This window comes from Dendrobates tinctorius, unplaced genomic scaffold (genome assembly GCF_039654945.1).
Source record: "Dendrobates tinctorius isolate UK_male_01 unplaced genomic scaffold, ASM3965494v1 ptg000155l, whole genome shotgun sequence".
In the NCBI taxonomy this organism is placed as follows: Eukaryota; Metazoa; Chordata; class Amphibia; order Anura; family Dendrobatidae; genus Dendrobates; species Dendrobates tinctorius.
This window is the reverse complement of record NW_027361822.1, coordinates 23,603,587-23,628,546: the sequence shown is the minus strand read 5'-3', so window position 1 is coordinate 23,628,546 and position 24,960 is coordinate 23,603,587. Positions and strand designations below refer to the sequence as shown.

Below are 24,960 nucleotides of genomic sequence, written 5' to 3'. Positions count from 1 at the left end.
CCCCCCCCCCCTCCTTCACCTGGCTTAAACCCTTGACCCCTGCAGTCCAACCAGCGGCACTCAGCCTCCAGGTGCCACTGCCCACAGCCCCAGGAACCACGCCTCCAGACTCACAGTCGCGGCCGCCGTCTCTCCCGGCATCGCCCCGGCCACGTTCCAATGTGCACCCCAGCCACATCATCAAGGCACACCCCGACACGTCACCCGGGCGCGCCCTCGACCTCACCGCACATGCACCCCTGCCACATCACCTAGGCTATCTCAAGGGCTGTCACATTGTAGAAGGATCATCTTTATTCTCATTTGCACAAGGAAAGACTAGAAGCAGTGGGATGAAACTGAAAGGGAGGAGACACAGATTAGATATTAGAAAAAACTTTTTGACAGAGTGATCAATGAGTGGAACAGGCTACCACGAGAGGTGGTGAGCTTTCCTTATATAGAAGTCTTCAAACAGAGGCTGGACAGACATCTGTTTGGGATGATTTAGTGAATCCTGCTTTGAGCAGGGGGTTGGACCAGATGGCCCAGGAGGTCCCTTCCAACTCTATGATTCTGACCACGTCACCGAGGCTGCGCCCTGACTGCGTCACCGAGGCTGCGCCCTGACTGCGTCACCGAGGCTGCGCCCTGACTGCGTCACCGAGGCTGCGCCCTGACCGCGTCACCGAGGCTGCGCCCTGACCGCGTCACCGAGGCTGCGCCCTGGCCACGTTACTGAGGCAGCGCCAGAAACCACAACGCACGCCACTGGAAGCCCATAGTGCACCCCACCGCATTCTGCCACCGGGCACGCCTGGCCACCAGAGGGATCACTACCGCAAGCCCAGACGTGGCCCCAGAGGCCGTACACCACCATGGCTGCATACTTACCTACACCCTGGCGACGGACAACCTTCAAGCCAGCTCTCCTACCCGGAGGTTGCTTGCCTGCCGTCGCTCACATGTGCACCCACTGTGGCGCTTCCAGCACACCGGACAGGCTGAGGCAGGGGACCCTCGCTGCCTGAGCAGGCCAGCCGGGCCTAGGTATATCTTCAGTCTTCTACCTTCCACAGGTATGTCTGAAGAGATTCATCTGTCAGGGACAGGAAACCAACTAATGCGGGAGAGATGTGCTGCCCTTTTATGTCTGTAGGTTTTATGTCTCTGAAAGGCGGATCCGCTCTCTCATTGGTGCTGTCATGGGAGAATGAGTAAACCACAGTTATTGCCCAAGGGTCTTAAAGAGTTAAAGGGGCAGCAACCATATTGTCGCTAAGGTGAGGCAACATAAGTCGCTCTAAAGTCTGTAATTATAGCAAGGGCTGTTGCAGAAGTAAGTGGGACCTCGTGAGAATTACCTCACAGTTAGACTGAGTGCAACTTTCAGGATTGAAGCTGCTGAGGCTAAGTGAAAGCTGAGCTCTGATTGGTAGATGTGGACAACTGGAACAGTCTGACTTTGAGGCAGACACACACTTTCTTATATATATATTCACCTATTAGATCTCTAATCTTTGTGAGGTGATTACTAAGGGTCATAATACTGTTCTTTTTTGTTTTGTTTTTTTTTTAAATGCTGCCCAAAAATTGACAATTTATTGAACAAATTAATCCAAAAGCTAAGAAAGCAAAACTGTCTCAAACAGATGAGACGTGAACAACATGAGTCTCGGTTTGAAAGGGAATGGATGAGACAGGCTAAATCAGGGGAAGCTGAAACATTCAACAATAAATTAGGTGGGCTTTCATCACTACAGGAATGCCAAACATGTGGACGCTAAATGTGGTTTAGGCATACTGTGGGGCTCAGAAAGGAGGGGGGCATTTGGATTTGGGAGCGCAGAATATGCTGAATTTCTTTTGGAGGTTGGGGAGCCCTTTAGCTTTTCAAGAGCCTTTGTACTACCTTTAATGCCATTAATACCAGAAGCCACCTATAGTTTGGTTAACAGATGACAGATCTGAGTGGGGACTTGCTTTTATTGAGAACGTTTTACATAATGTTTGTGATCACATTTATCTGGCGCTCTACACTGAGCACTTACTCGAAGTTTACATCTAAATCTCTGAGTTATGTGATTCAGATGAAACCCCTGAGGGATCCATTCACTATAATGAGGCAGTCGTCTGGCCTCTGTTAAGTGTTGTCCTTCTTTCCAGAAGTGCATAAAACTGTGGCTGATGACACTTTTATGCATGCTTCCAAAACTGACAACACCGTATCATAGGCCAGACGGCGTCCATAGTGTCCCCATCTGCCTCATTATGGGGAATCTTCCACCAAATGCTGACAATAAGTAATTTTACCTTCTGTAGCCAGTTTACAGGGTTTGCTAGATATCATCTCTTGCTTGTAAGAAAAACGTCCAGGGGGGGCGTGGCTATGCCGTGAAGAGGAGAGGACGCTAGCAAGGAGAGCTCACTATCCTGCTAAATCCTGGTCCCTGGACCCCTTCCTGGCAACTCACTTTCAGCTGGCCGGACCCCTTTGGACACCGGGACCCTCTTGGGACTTCTGTGGCAGGTCTGGAGATGGCTTCTGGGAGCGGGCGGCAGGGGAGATAGAGACGGGCGGCTGGTTCCCCACGAGAAGGCGGCCATCTTGGGCGCGCGCAGCTCAGCTGCTGAGAGCTGCAGCGCCGGCCTCCATTGCTGCACTGCTGCCGGGCAGTGAAGAAAACCAACTAATAGCCTGAGGGAGTGCGCGGTGAGAGCCCTGAAAAAGTGGGCCCCGCGTGATAACCCCCTCTCCCACTATCCACTCACTGTGCCGGCTGGCGTTATTAGTAAGGGAGGCCCTGTGCACCCTCCCTCACTGCACCTGCCTCTGTGGGGCCCCCCTCTCTCCCCGGGCCATAAAGACCTGAATTGTCCCTGGCTGCCGTCCTTATAAAATATCAGGCATCCCTCTGTAGCCTGAACTGCAATTAACTGTTGCCAGCCCGACTGTGATTCCCATCTGTAGTGGGTAATACCCGGACCACACGCCTCTGTTGTTTCATCAGACCGCACTGCAGACAATCATGAGCCGACTAAAAGGATCGGGAGCGGCGGCGGAGAAATTGAAGGAGTTTGCTAGACCGGACCCCGCTGAATGTGCGCGGCATAATAAGAGCACGTCATCTCAAGTTCAGCGCAAAAATCGTCATCCTGGGGGTGAAGAGGAGACAGAACAGGAGGAATTGACCCTTAAACAAGCATCTGAGCAGTTGATGCAGGCTATCTCATTGACCAGGACATCCCTGACGGAGAAAATTGAGGATGTTTACACGGAGACTCCGTCAGGATATGCAGGCCATGAAGGGACGCATCACGGAGGTGGAGACAAGGGTGTCCAAGGTAGAAGATACCATTACACCTATGGAGACTAAATTAACGAAGGTGGTGGGCTCCATCAATGCTTGGAAGCAGAAGGCGGATGATTTAGAAAACAGAATGCGTCGGAACACTATCCGTATTGTTGGACTACCTGAGCGTTTGGAAGGTCATCATCCTGAGCAGTTTTTGGAGGATTGGCTTAAGACCTTCCTGGGAGACGAATTCTCCTCAACGTTCGCTGTTGAAAGAGCTCACAGGGTCCCTACACGACCGCTGCCTCCGGGGGCCTCGCCTCGACCATTTCTAGCACGCCTGCTCAGTTGCAAGGACAGAGATACTATTCTGCGTCTTGCACGCCTGAAAAGTCCTATTCAACAATGCTGTCGTTTCCATCTTTCCGGATTTCTCCATGGAGCTGCAGAAGCAGCGGGCGCAGTTCATCGAGGTCAAGAAGCGACTCAGAGACAGGAACATTGTGTATTCGATGATATATCCAGCCTGGCTCCGGGTTGTTCATGAAGGTTCCTCCGTATTTTTTACAGATCCGACGGAGGCGACTGAGTGGCAGCGATCCCATAGGGGGTCCCCTACGAAAGAATCCTAATGTGGCGGCTGTTACTTCAGATCCTCTTAATTAATGGTCTAATTGGAGCTCTCTCGGCGAGTTCCCAGATACCAGCTATACCGGACGCTGTACTCAGTGATGGTATCCCCCGGTTTCTCTTTTAATTGGGGCGTAAGACTGAACGCCTATATTATTAGGTTTTTGTTTTGCTTTCTCTTTTTCAAAAGTTTTAATTTTTTTATAGTTGTTTAGATGGAGGCCGCAGCCGACGCCAAATTCTGTTATCTGTGTGGGATCTCTGCACTTGGTTCGGGCACCATTATGCATCATATCCAGATGGAGGGGTATGGGTTCTGAGCTGATTTGTATGACCTGGAATGTAAGAGGCATAAAAACCCTCCGAAAGAAAATTAAGGTGTTCTCACAAATTAGACACTACCGTCCTCACATTGTGGCTTTGGTAGAGACGCACCTGACCAGAGATACGGTTCGGTGGGTACAGAAACCGTGGGTGCAATGGTTTATACATGCTTTTCACACTAGCTACTCAAGGGGAGTCCCACTGTTAATTCATAAAGATGTTAGGTGGGAGGCCCGGAAGGACCCCGAGGGGCGATTTGTGTTTGTTTATGCACTGATTAACTCTCAGAAATATGTCATTCTTTGTATCTATAATCTACCTCCGACCAATATATCAATTATCCAGAAGGCATTAAGCTTCGCTTTAAATTACCCAGACGCACATGTCATCTGTATGGGAGATGTTAATCTGGTCATGAATGGCCATCTTGACAAATTGAGACTGGGTGATGGAATACAGGATGGGGTCCCCCCCCCCCCGAGCACATCCCAACTGCCACAATTCATGGCGGGTAGTGGGTGGCTGGATCTATGGAGAGTGCGCCATCCAGAGACCAAGGAGTATACTTGCCATTCCTCGACTAAACGCTCTTTGTCTCGCATAGATTACATTTTTGGGTCCAGCAGTCTGGCGGCGTGGGTGGATGATATTAAACATGAAAGCAGGGGGATCTCGGACCATAGTCCAGTTATTCTCAAGCTTAAATATGGGCCATTGACTAAAAGGATAACATGGAAGCTGAACCCTTTTTGGCTGAAGTTGATAACACCCCCTGATAGAACGATAGATCAGTTACGTTGCTTCGTCTCGTCCCACTCCGAACCCCGAAATATTAATGTATTTTGGGATGCTCTTAAAGCCTATTTGCGGGGTTGTCTATCCTCCACGATTTCTCACATTAAACGGGTGACGTCGGAGGAGGATGGCGAGATGGAGCGACGTCTGAAAGACTCGGAGGCAGCCTATATATCAGATCAAACTAACAGTAATAGGGTAGAGTGGCTGACTGCTCAAAGGTTATATGCTCAATACACTGACACCAAGACGAAACGTAAATTATTTTTTGCCCGGCAGTCTTATTTTGAAATGGGGAATCAGGCGAATAGATCTCTGGCTTACTTGGTACGACAGCATAACACAACTAATACAATTCTACAGATCCGTGATTCGGATGGTACTTTGGTTTCCTCAACTGAGGAGATACTAGGGTGCTTTTCTGATTTATTATGGTTCATTGTACAATTCTAAGACTGATATGGACGGCCCAGAGTGTCTAAATTATCTGTCAGATATAGAGTTTCCTACGCTAAGTCCTTCCCAACAGGCCTTTATGGATGCTGAATTTACTTTGGAGGAGGTGGAGGATGCCATAAAAGACATGGCCTCCGGGAAGGCCCCTGGGCCGGATGGATTTCCTGTGGAATTGTATAGGAAATACCAGGATATACTGGCGCCCCTTTTGTTGACAGTGTTCCGTGAGATTTGGGAGGGGGGATGCATGCCGGAGTCCTTTTATGAGGCCAATATAATAGTTCTAAAAAAGGAAGGGAAGGACCCTTTAGATTGTGGATCTTACAGGCCTATATCACTAGTAAATGTGGACTATAAAATTCTTACAAAAATTCTGGCCAAAAGAGTGAACTCGGTTATATTATATCTTGTACACCCTGATCAGACGGGTTTTATGCTGGGTAAGAGTACCTCAATAAATATCAGACGTGTCCAGTCAGTGGTCCAATATAGTTCTCTGGTATCAGATAATGAATGGGCATTGGTGTCGCTGGATGCGGCCAAGGCCTTTGACTCGCTTGAATGGCCGTTTCTCCATGCATGTTTGCAGAGATATGGATTTGGTGATAGATTTAAAAAATGGGTCAATGTTCTATACATGAAGCCCAAGGCCCGGGTCATCGTCAATAACTCCATATCTGAATCATTTTCATTGCATAGGAGAATTCGTCAAGGGTGTCCCCTTTCCCCGGCTCTTTTTGCTCTTGCTGGCAATTCGTATAAGATATTGCTGGTATAGAAATAGCGGGTCAAACAGATACCATAAGCCTATATGGTGATATTTATGGACAAAGCGGAGGAGACCCTGACAAGAGTGATCACTACCATAAATAAATTCAGTAAATATTCTGGCCTATATATAAACTGGGAGAAGTCTGCTTTGATGCCTCTTTCCCATGCTCCAATGCCACGACTTGAGACTCTCTCCTTACTGCCCATTGTAACCAATTTTAAATATCTGGGTGTCCATATCTCTCAGGGTAGCAAATTTGATCTGCAACTCAATATACAACCATTGCTGGAAATGGTCAAAGGTAAATTTGCGATTTGGGGTAAACTTCCACTGTCTGTAGCCGGACGTATTAATTTAATAAAAATGATATTACTCCCTAAGCTTAGCTACTTTCTACAACATACTGTGGTGGTGGTGGCCAAATCCTTTTTTGCTAATCTGAACTCCCAAACCACATCCTTTATTTGGGGGAAAGCCAGGCCTAAACTTAAACTAACCACTCTACAGAGGCCAAGGGGGGAGGAGGGGCAGCGTTACCCGATTTCTTTTTATATTATCTAGCTGGACAGGCCAAGGCCATAAGTACATGGATGCCTGGAGGTCATCTCCCGAATTCTGAGAGTCATCTACTTCATGCTGCACAGATTAGTTGCCCACTGGGTTTTTTAAAAATGAAGAAAATAAATGTCTTGAAACTGCTACCTCTACTTCGTTTGGCACGATCGGTATGGAGACAGATTAAGGGGGCGGTCAGATTTTGGGATATTATTGCTGAAATGCACCTATGGAATAATGACTACCTCCCGGTTCTACGTGAACATCCATCCGCCGAGTTCTGGGCTCAGTATAGTGTCTTTACGATAGGTGATCTGTACGATCATGGAACATTGGTATCCTTTGAGTAATTACAAGTTAATCGCAGTGTCCCGAGATCCCAGTTTTTCCGTTATTTACAGCTAAGATCAGCTCTTCAATCACACATGAGATGTATGGGTATAGATAATGCCATCTCGTCTTTACCTCTGATAGGGATTCTCAAATCACAGGGCCCTCAGGGTCTCATCTCCTCTCTATATACATATCTGTTGTCAGTGGGGACAGAATGTGCTTTGGAGTCTGTTAAGAAGAAATGGGAGAGGCTCATCCCAGATACACAGGGGGAAGAAATCCTGGAGTCACCAATCTGGGTGTCTCCGTCTGCCAACAACAGGATGATAGATTAATAATATACAATTGTATCATATTTGACTCCAATACGACTCTTTAAGATGGGCCGATACCCATCATAGGAATGTTTGAGATGTCATTCAATGGATGCAGACTTTATTCATATGATCTGGTGATGTCCTGTTGTGCAATACTGGAGGGAGGTGACATCATTATTAACATCCCTGGTACAGACCCTTGTTCCCCCTTGAACCACTGATCTGTCTGTTTGGAGTGTGGGATGAGGAGGCATGGGGCCATTATGTTGGGATTTTTCTACGGGAGACACTGTTCATGGCACGGAAGATAGTGGCGTTGCGATGGATGGGGAGCTCACCTCCTTCTCTTGGGTCCTGGATCACTTTAGTAAACTCGATTATTCCATATGAACGTACACTGTACCAAAATAGAGGATGCCCGGGTAAATTCACAAAGATTTGGGAGAGGTGGAACTCCTCTCACCTCACCTTGCAGAGCGGAGATGTCGCACAGTAAACTACTCACTGTATAGAAGTAGGCTGCGGAATAGTTTGTTTTGGTAGATGCAGGTAGGGTTTAGAAGCTAGGCAGGTTTTATTGCTGATATAATAACACAACACCACGGTGATTTACTTGATATTATGTTTGCTTTATTTACACACAATTGACACACATCATGTCTCATCTATTCATGTTATTTGAGCATATATATGTTTTGTATCAAACTTAATATCTTGTACTAAATGTTTGTGTGATATAACTGCTTATGGTTTAATAAACGAATTTAAAAAAAAAAAAAAAAACGTCCAGGGGGGGGGTGTTCTGGCATTGACATGAGAACTGGTCGTTTCCTCCTCACTAGTTTCACTTTCCATAGATCACTGTTCAGCGTGTGTCTGGGGGAGGAGCAGCTGGGTGGTCCGGCTTTCTGCAATGAGGTTGCTAGAGGGGGAGGATTTGTTACTGTGTGTGGAGGGATAGGCTTGTTCATGTGGTCGGGGAGGGCCTGTAGCTATGGAGGGTGGGGTTGTTGCTATAGAGGGCATGTTTTTAGTAGAGTAGGAGGAAACAACCAGTTCTCATTTCAGTGCCAGAACACACCCCCCCTGGACGTTTTTCTTACAAGCAAGAGTTGATATCTAGCAAACCCTGCAAACTGGCCACAGAAGGTAAATTACTTATTGTCAGCATTCTGCAGCCCAAATATGCACTGAGATTATGTGAAAAGCCCGGACAACCCCTTTAATGTTGATGATTATGGCTTACAGTCAATGAAAACCCAATGAAAACTTTAAAATCTAAAATGTTGGCCTACTGAAATGAATGTTCAGTAAATGCACTCAATACTTGGACGGGGCTCTTTTTGCGTCAATTACTGCATCAATGTGGCGTGGCATGGAGGTGATCAGCCTGTGTTACGCTAGGTTCACATTGCATTAGAGCATCCATTTCACGGATCCGTTAAACGGATGCGCTAGCGCTGATGTCATATTTGACATCTTTTGTGCCCTAGCGCCAACTGTATGCGTTAACGCATGGTAGCAGCTAGTTACCATACGCTACCATGCTTTAGCCCATACAGTCTATGCTCAGCGAACGTGTCCGTTCGCTGTGCACTAGTCCCGACGCACCCAAAAACGCTGCAGTCCGCGTTCGAGGGTGCGTCATGAAGTAACACATCATCGCTAACACATGCCAATTTTGGCATGCGTTAGGATGCACTACTGTCATTGTGGGCAATGGGTGCGTTATCGCATCCGTTACATAACGTTAGTGCCGCTATGTAACGGATCCCGTCAGCGCATACCCCCTAATGCAATGTGAACCCAGACTCCTTTTTATATTCATTACTCGAAACTAGCATCTGAACATTATGAATTGCTCGATTCGAGTAACGAGCATCTGAGCCTTTCAGTTCTTGCTCAACTGTACTACATAACTTGCAATTTCTATGTATATTTTAGAAATGTTATACAAATATATTTTTAATGGATATTTTATTAAAAAATAATAATCTTTATTCTTGACAGATGACTGTACCTGGAGATCACAAGGACAAGGGACATCTGAAATTTTTAAATCAGAAGACCTTGAGAACACACAAGACATAACTGAAATGTATGCAATTGCTCCAGATGCTCCTTTATCCTTTCACAGCAAAGAGCTATCATCTGATCCTTTTGAACTGGTCAAAACTTCTAATTCATCACGAAATATTAAGAAAAATAAAAGTTACAAAAGAGGCAATACAAATCAAACTGCTTTTAGAGCAAAGAAGCTATTATTAAATGCAGAAAATAGAAATAATTTTTCCCTCAAAATGTCTTTTGTTACTTATAAAAATATTCACACAAATGAGATAAGATTTTCTTGTTCACAGTGTGGGAAATATTTTAACCAAAAAGCAAAACTTGTAAGACATGAGAGAGTTCACACAGGAGAGAAGCCATATTCATGTTCAGAATGTGGGAAATGTTTTAATCAGAAATCACATTTAGTTGGCCACCAGAGAACTCACACAGGGGTGAAACCATTTTCATGCTCCGTTTGTGGGAAATGTTTTGCAGAGAAATCAAGTCTTGTTTTACACCAAAGAACTCACATAGGGGGAAAGCCTTTTTCATGTTCAGAATGTGGGAAATGTTTTGCAGAGAAATCAAGTCTTGTTTTACACCAGAGAACTCACACAGGGGAGAAACTTTTTTCATGTTCAGAATGCGGGAAATGTTTTCCAGTGAAATCACGTCTTTTTAGACACCAGAGAACTCACACAGGGGAGAAGCCATATTCATGTTTAGAATGTGGGAAATGTTTTAATCAGAAATCACATGTAGTTGTCCATCAGAGAACTCACACAGGGGAGAAACCACATCCCAAAAAGATACCCAGTATTTCTTCCTCTTTTTTCCTGATGCCCAATCATAGTGATCTGCCATTCATGGCAGTTTCTTTAAATCCACAATCTCCGGGTCAGAACAAATGACTTTAATAAATAATAAATATGTTCATGTTGTAAGTTTCAATTTCCTCTACAATCTAATCTTTTTTTTGTAGGATAATATGGTGGAATTCTTTTTCTTAGATGCTCTTTCCATGCTAAGTATAGTAGATTTTTCACCATTGTGAAGAATATGGGGCCTATACTTTCTTGCAAATCAACTATCATATACAGTTCAAAATTATAGTCTTACAAAATGTGAAGCTGAGACAGGAAAGCATTCTCTGTAGGTGGCCGAGCTAAATGCACGCCTTCAGCAGATAGCTGGGATAGCCATTCCTGGCAGGATGGATCACTATTGAGAGTGTAAAGCCAATTAACTGATGTAATGATTCTTCCAGCCAGACGGGAGCTGTCATTTCATAAGGAGTTATGGACTTAGGATACATTCTTGCTGTGTACCACTTACATTTTCAAGATCTCGGGAACGGGCCGATAGTCCCCGGGTTCTCGACCCGTTCTACCACCCAGGGGTAGTGGAGATACATAGAACAGCTAGTAGAAGCCAGGTAGCAAAGCCGTGTTTGATCTCCAAGTGTAACGGGGACTCGGCAGGATCTGATGGTGCCAAATCAGCCACCTTATGACCTTCCATAGAGAAGTTATCCATCATAGGTTTTGGAGTTTGAGCTGCCAGAGAAAGTGAGAGGGAAACTAGGGCCATCCTGGGGGACGGGGAAGGAAGTGACTAAGGGTTTAAGGGCACTTGTGATCATGTGGGCCTTTGTTCTATGCCAAGGGAGGTCACGCCATGCAGCGTGTTTGAAGAAATCGGAAATGGGTGGACCCCACACATCCCATGTGGTTGCCAGTATCCAAGGGCTGAACATCAAGCCAGTAACTGACTTTTGTATCATCGGCTTATATCTTTTGTATTTCATCTGTATTTGCCTATAGGACCATTGTATATGTATAATGTTTGTGTATATAGTGGACTGTCTAGTGTGCCTTTAAGGCAATTAAATATAAACTGTATAGAAGGACAATATATGCAATACCACATATACAAGTAGAAACCAATTGTTGACAATAATGGGAAATCCTTATAAAGGAGTCTAGTATATGCTAGATGAACACAAAATAAAGTAAGGTGCAATTTATTTAATAGTAAATGGGTTGTAACCACAAGACAGTGTTTTCAAAGCAATTCACATGTGAAACAATAAATGCTAAATAAGGTACACTGGTAAAATGATCAAGTCCGTAGATTATTTCCCGACGAACAGGTCTTTGAGGGGAGATATGCATCATTGGGGGTACTAGTTTCGGGGATGTGAGCTCAGAAAGCATTCTCCAGTACATATAGTACTAAGAGAGTTATTAGGCTATTCCAGGACCGAATTTTATGAGCAGTCAAAAGAGATGGATGGGAATGACTGCTCACATATCCCCCCCAGTGGCGTGGCTTGTCAGAGAAAATGGAGACCGAGTGACTCATTCAGTGTCCGAGTCTGGAGATGTGTGGATCTCCTGTGTATTGGTCTGTGCTAAGGCCTAAAGAACTGGACACTATCCTGAGACGGTGGACCCCCAGTATTGTATGGACGTTTTACTTTGTGTTTTCACTTTTTTTGCCACAAAAGGTTGTTCTTTTGTTTGGATCCCTGAGCGGTATATACAGTCTTAACACCTTTGCAATATCGGGCGTATATTTATGCCGATGCCTGACTCCCTCCCTTTGATGTGGACTCAGGCGGTAAGCCCACATCTTTCCCAGGACATGTCAGCTGTTTTGAACAGTTGACATGTGCCCACGGGTGGAAACGCAATCTGAAAGCGGCAGTTAACAAGTGCTTCCGGCAATCGCCGCACACCGGTGACCCGCGTCAAGTGATCGCGTGTCACCGGTGTGTCGGCATGACAACCGGAGGTCTCCTGGAGACCTCTATGGTTGTCAGTTCCGGATTGCTGTGAGCGCCACCCAGTGGTCGGCAGTCAGCAATTCTACTACATATCAAAGCCAATCGAGTTGTGGCAGCTTCTAGTCTCCTATGGAGACTATTGAAGCATGCCAAATGTAAAAAAAAAAAAAGTGTTTAAAAATATTAAAAAAAAAAAAAAAAAAATTCAAATCACCCCTTTTGCCCCATTCAAAATAAAACAACAAAAATAAAATAAATTCATACACATATTCAGTATCAAGGGTAGTCTAAGGACGGTCAAAAAAGTGTCAGCCGTGCGTGGGTTAGGGGGGAGTGCAGCTCCAGCAGGGCACCTCAAAACGAGGAAAATTATGGCAGTTCGGTACAACCGGTCAAGAAGGAGCACAAAAAAATGGAAGTGGGGATTTAAAAGGCTTCTTTATAATGTTGCTGTGATTTTTTAACTATCAGCCATTTTCCATTGGCTATTGTTCCTTTAAATACCTCCCCTTCCCCCTGTGATCTGTACTGCCACCTGAGGAAGACGGATTATTCTGTTAAAACGCGTTGTGGATAATAAAGAAGCCTTTTAAATCCCCACTTGCATTTTTTTGCGCTTCTTCTTGACCGGTTGTACTGAACTGCCACATATTATTATTATTATTATTATTTATTATTATTATTTATTATAGCGCCATTTATTCCATGGCGCTTTACATGTAGGGAGGGGTATACATAAAAACAAGTACAATAATGTTGAACAATACAAGTCATAACTGGTACAGGAGGAGAGAGGACCCTGCCTGCGAAGGCTCAGAATCTACAAGGGATGGGTGAGGATACAGTAGGCGAGGGTAGAGCTGGTCACGCAGCGGTTTGGTTGATCGGTGGTTACTGCAGGTTATAGGCTTGTCGGAAGAGGTGGGTCTTCAGGCTCTTTTTGAAGGTTGCGATGGTAGGTGAGAGTCTGATATGTTGTGGTAGAGAGTTCCAGAGTAGGGGTGATGCACGAGAGAAATCTTGTATGCGAATGTGGGAAGAGATAAGAGGGGAGTAGAGAAGGAGATCTTGTGAGGATCGGAGGTTGCGTGCAGGGAAGTACCGGGAGACAAGGTCACAGATGTATGGAGGAGACAGGTTGTGGATGGCTTTGTATGTCATGGTTAGGGTTTTGTACTGGAGTCTCTGGGCAATGGGGAGCCAGTGAAGGGATTGACAGAGGGGAGAAGCTGGGGAATAGCGGGGGGACAGGTGTATTAGTTGGGCAGCGGAGTTTAGAATAGATTGGAGGGGTGCGAGAGAGTTCGAGGGGAGGCCACTGAGCAGGAGGTTGCAGTAGTCAAGGCGAGAGATAATGAGGGCATGGACTAGGGTTTTTGCAGATTCTTGGTTGAGGAATGAACGGATTCGTGAAATATTTTTGAGTTGAAGTCGGCAGGAAGTGGAAAGGGCTTGGATATGTGGTTTGAAGGAGAGATCAGTATCAAGGATTACCCCGAGGCAGCGAGCTTGTGGGACTGGGGAGAGTGGGCAGCCATTTACTGTAATGGATAGGTTCGTTGGGGTGGTCACGTGAGATGGGGGAAAGATGATGAATTCTGTTTTGTCCATGTTAAGTTTCAGAAATCTGGTAGAGAAGAAGGATGAAATAGTGGACAGACATTGAGGGATTCTGGTTAGCAGGGAGGTGATATCTGGTCCAGAGATGTAGATCTGTGTGTCATCAGCATAGAGATGATACTGAAAGCCATGAGATTCTATAAGCTGTTCCAGGCCAAAGGTGTAAATGGAGAAGAGGTCCTAGGACTGAACCTTGTGGGACTCCGACAGATAGGGGGTGAGGTGAGGAGGTGGTGTGTGAGTGGGAGACGCTGAATGTCCGGTCTGTTAGGTATGATGAGATCCAGGACAAGGCCAAGTCTGTGATGCCAAGGCATGAGAGGGTCTGTAATAGTAGGGAATGGTCCACTGTGTCAAAGGCAGCCGACAGGTCCAGGAGGAGGAGGACAGAGTAGTGTCGCTTTCTCTTGGCGGTTAAAAGGTCATTGGTGACCTTAGTAAGGGCAGTTTCGGTGGAGTGGTGTGACCGGAAGCCAGATTGTAAGCGGTCGAAGAGGGAGCAAGAAGAGAGATGGGAGGACAGTTCAAGGTAGACGTGTTGTTCCTGTAGCTTGGAGGCATAGGGGAGAAGTGATATAGGGCGATAGCTAGATGCAGAGGATGGGTCAAGAGAGGGCTTTTTGAGGATAGGTGTGATTGAGGCATGTTTAAAGCTTGAGGGGAAAACACCAGTTGTTAGTGATAGGTTGAAGAGATGGGCTAGGGTTGGGATGAAGACTGTGGCGAGGTTTGGGATGAAGTGGGAAGGGATTGGGTCAAGTGCACAAGTGGTGAGATGTGATCTTGATAGTAGAGTGGAGAGTCGATCTTCTGTAATGGTGGAGAAGTTGGTTTTGGAGGTGGAGGGCTGGGAAGACGGGAGAAGGGGCTCTGGGGGTTGTTGACCAAAACTGTCTCTGATGTTATCAATCTTCTGCTTGAAAAATGAGGCAAAGTCTTCAGCTGAGATGAGTGGGGAGCGAGGAGGTGCTGGGGGACGGAGGAGAGAATTGAAGGTGTTGAATAGCTGTTTAGGGTTGTGAGACAGGGCGGATATGAGCGATGAGAAGTAGGTTTGTTTAGCTGTGGCGAGTGTGGTCTTGAAAGTAGTGAGAGACTGTTTGAATGCGATGAAGTGCTCGTTGGAGTGGGATCTTTTCCATCTGCGCTCAGCAGCCCTGGAAGCTCGCCTCAGTTCTTTGGTCAGGCTGGTGTGCCAGGTCTGTCTGTTGATTTTGCGAGCTTTGGTATGTGTAAGTGGGGCAGCAGATTCCAAAGCTACAGCTATTGTGGTGTTATATAGAGCAGCAGCATCATCCGCATTGTGTAAGGAACTTATATCTGTGAGAGGGAGGAGGGATTCAGAGAATGAGTGTAGGTCAAGGTGTTTAAGATTTCTGCGAGGGTGTGAAAGTTTGTGGGGTGGGGATTGTAGACATGGAGTGGAGAGGGAAGAGAATGTGAGAAGGTTGTGGTCAGAGAGAGGAAGAGGTGAGTTAGAGAGGTTAGATAGGGAGCAGAGGCGGGTGAAGATGAGGTCCAGTGTGTGGCCATCTTTGTGGGTGGCTGTAGAAGACCATTGAGTGAGGCCGAAGGAGGAAGTGAGAGATAGAAGTTTAGTGGAAGCTGAGAGGGAAGTGTCAATGGGGATGTTGAAGTCGCCCATGATGATAGTAGGGATGTCCGCGGAAAGGAAATGGAGTAGCCAGGTGGTGAAGTGGTCAAAGAAGGTGGTGGCAGGCCCTGGGGGCCAGTAGATGACAGCCAGTTGGAGGTTGGAGGGGGAGTAGATGCGCACAGAGTGCACCTCAAAGGGAGGGAGGGTAACAGAGGGTGGCAGTGGGATTGGGGTGAAGGAGCAGGTATCTGACAGGAGAAGACCAACTCCTCTGCCATGTTTGCTGGTGGGGCGGGGAGTGTGAGAAAGGTGGAAGCCACCATATGAAAGTGCAGCAGGAGAGGCTGTGTCAGAAGGGGTGAGCCAGGTTTCGGTGATGGCGAGGAAGGAAAGTTTGGTAGTAACAAAAAGATCATGGATGTAGGAAAGCTTGTTGCAGACAGCGAGCGTTCCACAGAGCTCCTGTTAGTGGGACTGGGGATGCGGGGGCTGGGTGAATGGGTATAAGGTTGGAGTGGTTACGGAAGGTTGTGATAGAGCGTGGATGGGAGGTAGAAATGACTGTGGGAATGTGGTGAGGAGGACCAGGATTTGGAGAGATATCACCAGCAGTGAGAAGGAGCAGAGAAAGTGTTAGCAGGTGGGAGCAGGAGAGGGCATGAGGGGGCTGTCTGTGTTTGGAGACAGAGGATTGTATGTTAAGGAACAGTTTTGAGGAGGAGGCGAGGTGGATGGGGAGGATGGAAGAAGAGATGAACAGTTCCTTACAAGGAGTAGGGATTAGGGGAATTAGCAGAAAGTGAAGGATTATTGGGGTGAAAGTGAAAACAAACAAACATTGTTTACAGTGACTGTGTACAGTTACCTTCAGTTCCCTTCTGGTTCAATTCTGGTTTTAATTCTAAAATTTATCTTCACACTTCTAGGACACACTTATAGGAATCACTGCAGACTGAAGTCTATGCAGACTTGAGCTATGCAATATATGTACAACTAAGTGCAGTCAGGTGTGAAGCAGAGAGGAGTGGTCTCTGCTCATCTTGGTCGCACCATTAAGAGTGGACCAGATGCATATGATCAAGCCAGAGTAAACAAGGTCATAAATACCACTGGGGTAAGCTGGGGTTAGCTGAAAGGCATACCATGCGAATGCTAGGTGCAGAGGCAAGTCTATGTGCAAAGCTGGGTGATGCACTGTGTGTCCTTCATAGACAGACAGCAGGAGAGCAGGAGAGCTGGGTGGATGAACATACCTGTCGGAAGAATAGAGATGCTTGTTAGAGTGCGATGGTGGCAGGTAGCACACATATTCGGTATCATCACGTTCAGAATTTCCCTATCAATAAAAAAAGGATTAACCTGATCACTGAATGGTTAATGAGAAAAAATTACGTTTTTTTTTTGGTCGCCGCGGCATTGCATTAAAATGCAATAAGGGGCGCTCAAAAGATCGTATCTGCACCAAAATTGTATCATTAAAAACATCAGCCCGGCACGCAAAAAATAAGCCCTCACCCAATTCAAATTAAAAAAAAATGGAGGCACTACGGGTATCGGAAAATGGCGCATTTTTTTTTTTTTTTTTAAGCAAAGTTTGGAATTTTTTTTCACCACTTAGATAAAAAAGAACTCAGACATGTTTGATGTCTATAAACTCGCAATGACCTGAAAAATCATAATGGCAGGTCAGTTTTATTATTTAGTGAACCTAGTAAAAAAGCCAAACAAATAACCAGTGTGGGATTGCAGTTTCACTACACTTGGAATTTTTTTTCCCATTTTCTAGTACTCGACATGGTAAAACCAATGGTGTCGTTCAAAAGTACAACTCATCCTACAAAATATAAGCCCTCACATGGCCATATTGATGGAAAAATAAAAACGTTATGACACTGGGAAGAAGGGGAGTGAAAAACAAAAACGTAAAACCAAAAAAAGCTCCTGGGATTAAGATGTTAATAAACCTGCTTGGAAATTTTCATGAAACCGCTTCCCATGCCTACCTTAAACCGCAGCACAGAGAGTACAAAACCCTACAGTTGGTGGAGAATGCTGGCACGAATCCCAAGTGGCAGTCTGATTGACGCAGTGATACCGCATGTCCTGAGTGAGAGCGACTGCAGTAGCAAAAGCCAACAACATTGAGGATTTGATAAAGCAACTGGTTCACCCTAATCTCCAGCAGCAACAGATATGGCAGCAGCAGCAGATGCAGCACAGGCAGCAGATGAAACTCCTAGCTGAGGCAATCCGTGGCAGTGCAACCGCTATACCCAGATGATGACTCACACGTGAGGACCACATCATATTTGAAGTCACTTTGAGGGGTCTATATGATAGAAAATACCCCAAAATGACACCATTCTAAAAATTGCACCCCTCAAGGTGCTCAAAACCACATCAAGAAATTTATTAACCCTTCAGGTGCTTCACTGGAATTTTTGAATATTTAAAAAAAAAAATGAACATTTAACTTTATTCACAAAAAATTTACTTCAGATTCAATTTGTTTTACTATACCAAGGGTAAAAGGATAAAATGGATCCCAAAAGTTGTTGTACAATTTGTCCTTAGTACACTGATACCCCATATATGCAGGTAAACTACTGTTTAGGCACATGGCAGAGCTCGGAAGGGAAGGAGCGCTGTTTGACTTTTCAATGCAAAATTGGCTGGAATTGAGATCGGACGCCAAGTCGCATTTGGAGAACCCCTGATGTACCTAAACAGTGGAAACTCCCCACAAGTGACACCATTTTGGAAAGTAGACCACCTAAGGAACTTATCTAGATGTGTGGGGAGCACTTTGAACCCCCAAGTGCTTCACATAAGTTTATAATGTAGAGCCATAAAAATAAAAAATCATTTTTTCAAAAATGATCTTTTCGCTTCCATTTTCCTAAGGGTAACAGGAGAAATTGGACACCAAAAGTTGTGCAATTTGTCCTGAGTATGCTGATACCCCATAAGTGGGGGTAAACCACTGTTTGGGTGCATGGCAGAGCTCGGAAGGGAAGGAGCACCGTTTGACTTTCTCAACGCAGAACTGGCTGGAATTGAGATCAGACGCCATGTCGCGTTTGGAGAGCCCCTTATGTGCCTAAACAGTGGAAACCCTTCAATTATAACTCCAACCCTTACCCCAACACACCCCTAACCCTAATCCCAACCCTAACCATAATCCTAACTCTAACACACCCCTAATCCCCCAATCGTAACCGTAATCCTAACTTTAGTGCCAACTCTAACCGGAAAATGGAAATACTTAAAATTCTTTTTGATCGCGTGTTATTCCACTTTTTGTTCGGCAGTATGATTAATTTTTTTTTGCCTTTTTTTAATGGTGTTCACTAAAGGGGTTAACTAGTGGGACAGTTTTATAGGTTGGGTCGTTACGGACATGGCGATACTAAATATGTGTACTTTTATTGTTTAGAATTTTTTTTTAATTCAAATATTTATTTATTTATTGATGGAATAAATATTGATTTTTTTATTTTTTTAAATATTTTTACAATTTGAAAATTGTCTTTATTTAATTCTTATTTTTACACTTTATCCTACCATGGGACACTCATTTTGTGCAGGCTGATCGCTTCTATAGCATGCAGATCTGCATGCTATAGAAGCTGTCAGCGCTGCAGTTTCTATTACACTAACCTGAGAGACGTCCTGGTCATCATTGCGCATGACAAGAAGTCTCTCAGGTCTGGAGACCCAGATGTCATCATGACGACATGGGGTCTCGATGGCAGCGATCGGAACCCTGCGTCATGCCGCGGGGTCTCTGATCCAAAGGCAGAGGGGGCTGTTAGTCCCTCTGTCGGCTTTGGAACGCTGCGATCATTTTGACACCCAGCCTTGGTCAGCTGCGTTTCCCCCCGTGTGCGCGACTGAGCGCACATGCTGTACTATCCCATCCATGGTCATACTGGCCCAGGGCACATGGACGGGATAGTACGTCCAATGCAGAAAGGGGTTAAGGCTAGAGAACAACCTCTCTACACTAACTTAGGTTGGTGGCAAAGCAGTACCCACATGGACAACATCTCTAACAATTTCAGGGTGTATAAGAATTGCCTCGTGCACAGTCAGTTTTGATGAACGATTGAACCCTTCTACTTTTTTTAGAACAAGTGAAAAATGTTGCTGAAATATGGTCAATTTGTTTTCTATGGGAGTGGAATCTTTTTCCCTGTGGCCACGCTTTGCCTGCTCCATGTTGTCGAAAAACTTTTCGAAATCAAACTCCTCACCTAATGAGGATGAAGAAACGGCAGCAGCAGCACTGGCAGGACCTGAGTCCTCTTGCTCTTGGCCATCCTGTAGCCCACTCATTCTAACTGCTACCTCAATCAGAGATTCTTTTCCTTTAGTAAGCTGTTGATCATCCTGCAATATTTGATGACTCGGGTCCACATACACAGCTGCCAGAATTTTATTTTCTAATAGCAGTGTCTCTCTCCGTTTCATTGAAGCAGCTATGCCATCTGCGATTAAACCTCCTCTTTGGGACAGGCAAAACAACAAGTTCTTCCACTCCTTTATAAAAATGCCAGGAGTTAAATCCTCAGCTTGTAACTTTTTAGTCACTGTAAATGGGTGATGAAGCAATTCCTTCAATTCAACCACCTGTGTCCATTGACCTTCATGTAGTGTTACCTGAGGGTTGGTCATATCTATAAGGAAGGGTTTCAGCTCAAGCAATCACTCAATCATTAAATAGATGCTGCCCCACCAAGTGGCTTGAACCACAATTGTCCTTTTTCCAGCATGTCACTGCAAGATGGAATCAATTTTAGGGGTTCTGGCGGCAATAGCCAATTTCCTCACTTTGCTAATCAGAGTTCCAGCATGTCCCTCTTGCAGACTATCTCTTATTGCCAGCTGCAGCTTGTGCACAACACAGTGCATGTGATGAATAGGAAAGAGGTGTGAAGCAGCTTCGACAAGATCATCTAATTGTAAAGAATCATTTTACTGTTCTTCTGTAGTAATATCTGTTTGCTCCTCCATTATGGGAATAGGACTGTGGCCTTCCATCTCCAACATTCTTAATGTGAAATGTTCTTATGGCTGCTGTTCACCTTCATTATTCTCATTCATCAGTTTAATTGTAGTCATGTTTGAAGCATTATCAGTTACAATAGCAAGAAACTGATTTTTTGTGAGTTCATAATCTTGCAAAACTTTTTCCATTAAGGTTTGGAGATACTGGCTTCTGCGTCTTAGTAACAATTTTTTTGTTGTCACAAACATATCGAAGGTTGATAGCAAAATAGTTCACTCTGTGACTAGTGCAGGCATCCATTTTAAGAAACAAAAGCGTTTCTCGAGTATTTTAAGATCTTCCTTTTGTTTAAGGGCTTCTTCAATCACTAATTTTCTAATACTTTCTCTTTCCAGAGAAACACCAAGTTTGTGGGCCATTGCTCCATTAAGAGCTGTAAAAGCTGGTCGTGCAAGTAATGATAATGGTACACCGTCTTTCACAGAAAGCTAGATTAGCTGTCTATTAAACACATCTGCTGTCATTGTTACAGTAACTTTGTCAGATCTTGTAACTTGAACTTTCCTCCTCCTTTGCCTGGTGGGAAGTGCTGGGCTCTGGTTTCTTGGTGCTGCTGTGATCTTTTTCAATCACAGCTTTGTAAACTTCTGGGTGTCAGCATTGTAAATGTCTTTTTAGATTGGAAGCTCTTGAAGGAACATTTTTATCACTGCCTGAATATGCACTGATTTTGGCATCACAGCATTTGTTTTCATCTGGGTCACTTATACACTGACACACAAAATGTTTTTTTATCTTGAGTCACTGTGAAATGCTCAAATACAGCTGACTTCATAAGATGCTTCTTAGACATTTTGTAATTATGTAAATTTGCTCTAAAAATAATTTTGTTCTGTAAAAAAAATAAGTTATACTGAAATTCTTGCAAGAATAGAGAATCATGCACTGTATAATTTGGGATAGAAATAAAACAATCTTTGCATAAATCAATAGGGCAGATGATAAGTATAAAGTTTGTAAAATATGTTAGATAGCTTTACGTTGAACTTTCAATGTCAGGCTTGTCTCAGGGTACAGCTCACTAAATGCTTCACATCATATTTCTTCACAGTCTATGAAGAGGGGAGGAGGGAGGGAGTATGTTTGTGCTGAATCATATTCCAGAACACACACACAAATATATATGTCCTCATCGATCCTGTTACTGTATTTCTGAATTTGAGATGATAGAGTTTTTCCCCTTATATTTTATGTATAGTGTATATAACAGAGCAGCTAATTTCTTCAAACAGGAGCTAAGAGGAAAAACAAACTAAAGCATCAAGCACACAGAGACAACATCTACTGGACTATTGATTTATTGATTTATGCAGTTTATTGAAAATTTAGATATGCTTTAAGAAGTGCTTACCTTAATCCTGCTTTCTTGTTCACTCCAGAAATTCTGAGATGAATGCTGGCATTCCTTCCCTGTGTGTTTATTTTTTCCCCTTATCTGTAGAGGAGGATCGTCACTACTTATGAACATAAACTGCAGCACAGATTCATCTCAGTTAAAAGTCTAGACCTTAGATCAGGAAAAGGACAGACATTTATAGGACATTACATAACTTTCCCAAATTCTTCTGAAAAAAATATTCCACACAAACTGCATTGAACTACTATACCCAATTTATTATATATTGTTGGAGTCGGTCCATTTTGTACCGACTCCACGACTCCACAGCTCCACAGCCCTGGATCTGAATGCAAACTCCTGCCATGCACCAGGGGTAATATATGTCATGCAATGTCCATGTAATAAAATATGTGTGAGCAGCACAAAAAGAAACCTATGGAAGAGAATAAAAGAACATTAAAATAACATCTCTTAAGGCTACCAGGGACATCCTTTATTCTGCCACTGTAGCCAGCACCTCATGCTAAGGAATAATTTCAAAATTTTCAAATATTTTGGAAATAGTTATTTTTTTGTAAGTTGGCATAAGGTGGCAACACTGTTTCTTTCAAATTCCATATATTTCCAAGATGGCAGAGGGTTGCATGTGAACACCTACTATTCTTACTGGAATCATACAGTAACAGGCTACATTGGTAAGTGGATTACTATTAACTAGCAACATGCATAACTTAAGTTCAATAAATATAAAAGACGTACTGTTAGGAAACCAAAATACTATAATATCTTTGGTTCTGAAAGATTATTGTTTACCAGAAATTTTGCACATATCCATTGTAGACATTTTCTTAGCAACGTAAGTTACCAAAAAGATAAAAAAAATTTGTAGGATTGAGAACTAAGCATAAATTAAGTTGTAACTTGCAGAGTTCTTATATTGCATAATGTATTAACTATTCACTAAGTTTCATGTTGCAGCTAAAAGTTTCACAGTTTCTGTATGAAGTAAACTTATTGTAATGTAAGTTACCATCAGCTTTGTAACGTAAGTTACTTCAGCTTTGTAACATAAGCTACCTGCCTTTCAATTTTTGGACAACACTTACAGTCAGCTTTTTGAAATAATTAAACACTATCATAATTTTGATGTGCATTTTACTTGATATTATAAGGTCATTCTTTGTATTTTTAGAGTCACAATGCCATTAACGCCAGCTGAAAAGATGAAGAGACGACGTGAGAAGTTGAAAGAAACAGGAGGCTATGAACAGTACAAGATAAAAGTCAGAGAAGCAGTTAAAAAATCCAGAGAGAAGAAAAAGATTGATGTTAGTGCTATGTCGAAAAAAAAAGCAGGAAAAAAATAAAGAAGAAGAAAGGATGAAGGTTCGTGCAAGGGTTAGGAAATGCAGAGAACTGAAGAAAAGTGTGAAACAGATTCACACCAGTGCCATACAAATCAGCTAATTCCTTAGGCAAAGCAACTGCGAAAGTGAGGAGGTTACTTCCTACCAGCACACCAAGAAAGAAATGTGGAGTAAAAAAACTTTTTGAGTCATTTTGTGGACCTAAAGAAAGTACAAGTTCTTCATCCAAGAGAGTAGGACCAACAGCATCGAAGCCCAGTACTGCAGATACAATCGCATTACTTTACGAAAGAGATGATATAAGTAGAGCTTCCCCAGGTGTAAAAGATGTTGTGACAGTGCGCTCTTCTGATGGTTCCAAGAAAAAAGTGCAGACTCGGCATCTGTACCTATCACTGTTGGAAACATACGCAGTTTTTGTTGAAGAACATCCTGATATTGAAATTGGCAAAAGCAAATTTCGTGCTCTTTGTCCACAACATGTGTTTCTAAGGCTAGTTTCACATTAGCGTTTACGGCCGCAGCGTCGGGCTGCGCAAGGCCGCCGCTAAACCCCGCCCCCTGCCGCGTCTCCGCCCGGGTGCTCCGCCTACAGACACATGACGCTGCATGCGTCCTGCGTCCCCTATCTTTAGCACTGGGGATGCAGGCCGTGCGCAGTATGTGTTTGGCGGCGCATGCGTCCTTATGACGCTGCGCCGACCAGCACAAAACGCAACAGGTTGCAATTTGGTGCGCTCGGCGCAGCGTCAAAAGGACGCATGCGCCGCCAAACGCATACTGCGCACGGCCTGCGTCCCCAGTGCTAAAGATAGGGGGCACAGGACGCATGCAGCATCATGCGTCCGTAGGCGGAGCTACCGGCGGAGGTGCGGCAGGGGGCGGGGCTTAGCTGCGGCCGTAAACGCTAATGTGAAACTAGCCTAAGTAGTAAGATTCCACACAATGCATGCCTGTGCAAATACCATGAGAATCTTAAGCTTGCTATTGAGGCCTTCCGTAAAATATGCAACGTTTCCACCTTATGGCCTTAAATTTATTGACTCTTTTCTTTGTGAAATACCAAATGAGAATTGTTGGTTTTCAAAGTGTGAAAGATGTAAAGGAAACCTTATGTTTAAATTAACTTCAGAGTTAGATGTCCGTGAGATTCCTGCTGAAGTTTCATGGCAAGAATGGAGAGATGTTAATGGGACTCTAATGAAAACATGCAGCGAAGGGACTGTTCAGAATTTGTGCGATCATATTGAATCTATGTACCCTCAGTTCCTTGAACATGTTAACATAAAGAGAGCACAAGCAGATTCATACACTCAAGAGTGCACAGTCAGCCTTATCAGAAAGTTTTGATAACGCTCTTTGTATTATCAATGTTGACTTTGCAGAGAACTTTACATGTTTCTACCAGGACGAGATTGAGAGTGCTCACTGGCAGCAATCCCAGGTCAGGATTTTTACAGTTTTTTGCGCAGTGCATCGTGCGCGTCCATGCGCATGCGTCATGCGTACCTATGTTTAACGTGGCGTGTGCATGGTCTTGCGTTTGCACGCGTTCGTATGCGTTTTCGTGCACATGCGTTTTTTCAAGGTGTGCGCCTAGGCACGCCAGATGCAAACTGTTGCATTTTTGGGTCCACCGAATGGCGTCAAGAAAACGCATGCGCATGCT

General features: G+C 44.3%; 1 protein-coding gene across 1 annotated transcript in view; it reads left to right on the top strand.

Moving 5' to 3' along the window:
• Positions 1–24,960, top strand: part of LOC141051189 (uncharacterized) — a 101,744-nt gene that overhangs the window by 8,653 nt on the left and 68,131 nt on the right. Inside the window, exons 7-8 of the mRNA XM_073548053.1 lie at positions 9,468–10,416; positions 23,117–23,252. Of these exons, the coding sequence (XP_073404154.1) occupies positions 9,468–10,416; positions 23,117–23,252 (1,085 nt within the window). The remainder of the gene's footprint in view (positions 1–9,467; positions 10,417–23,116; positions 23,253–24,960) is intronic.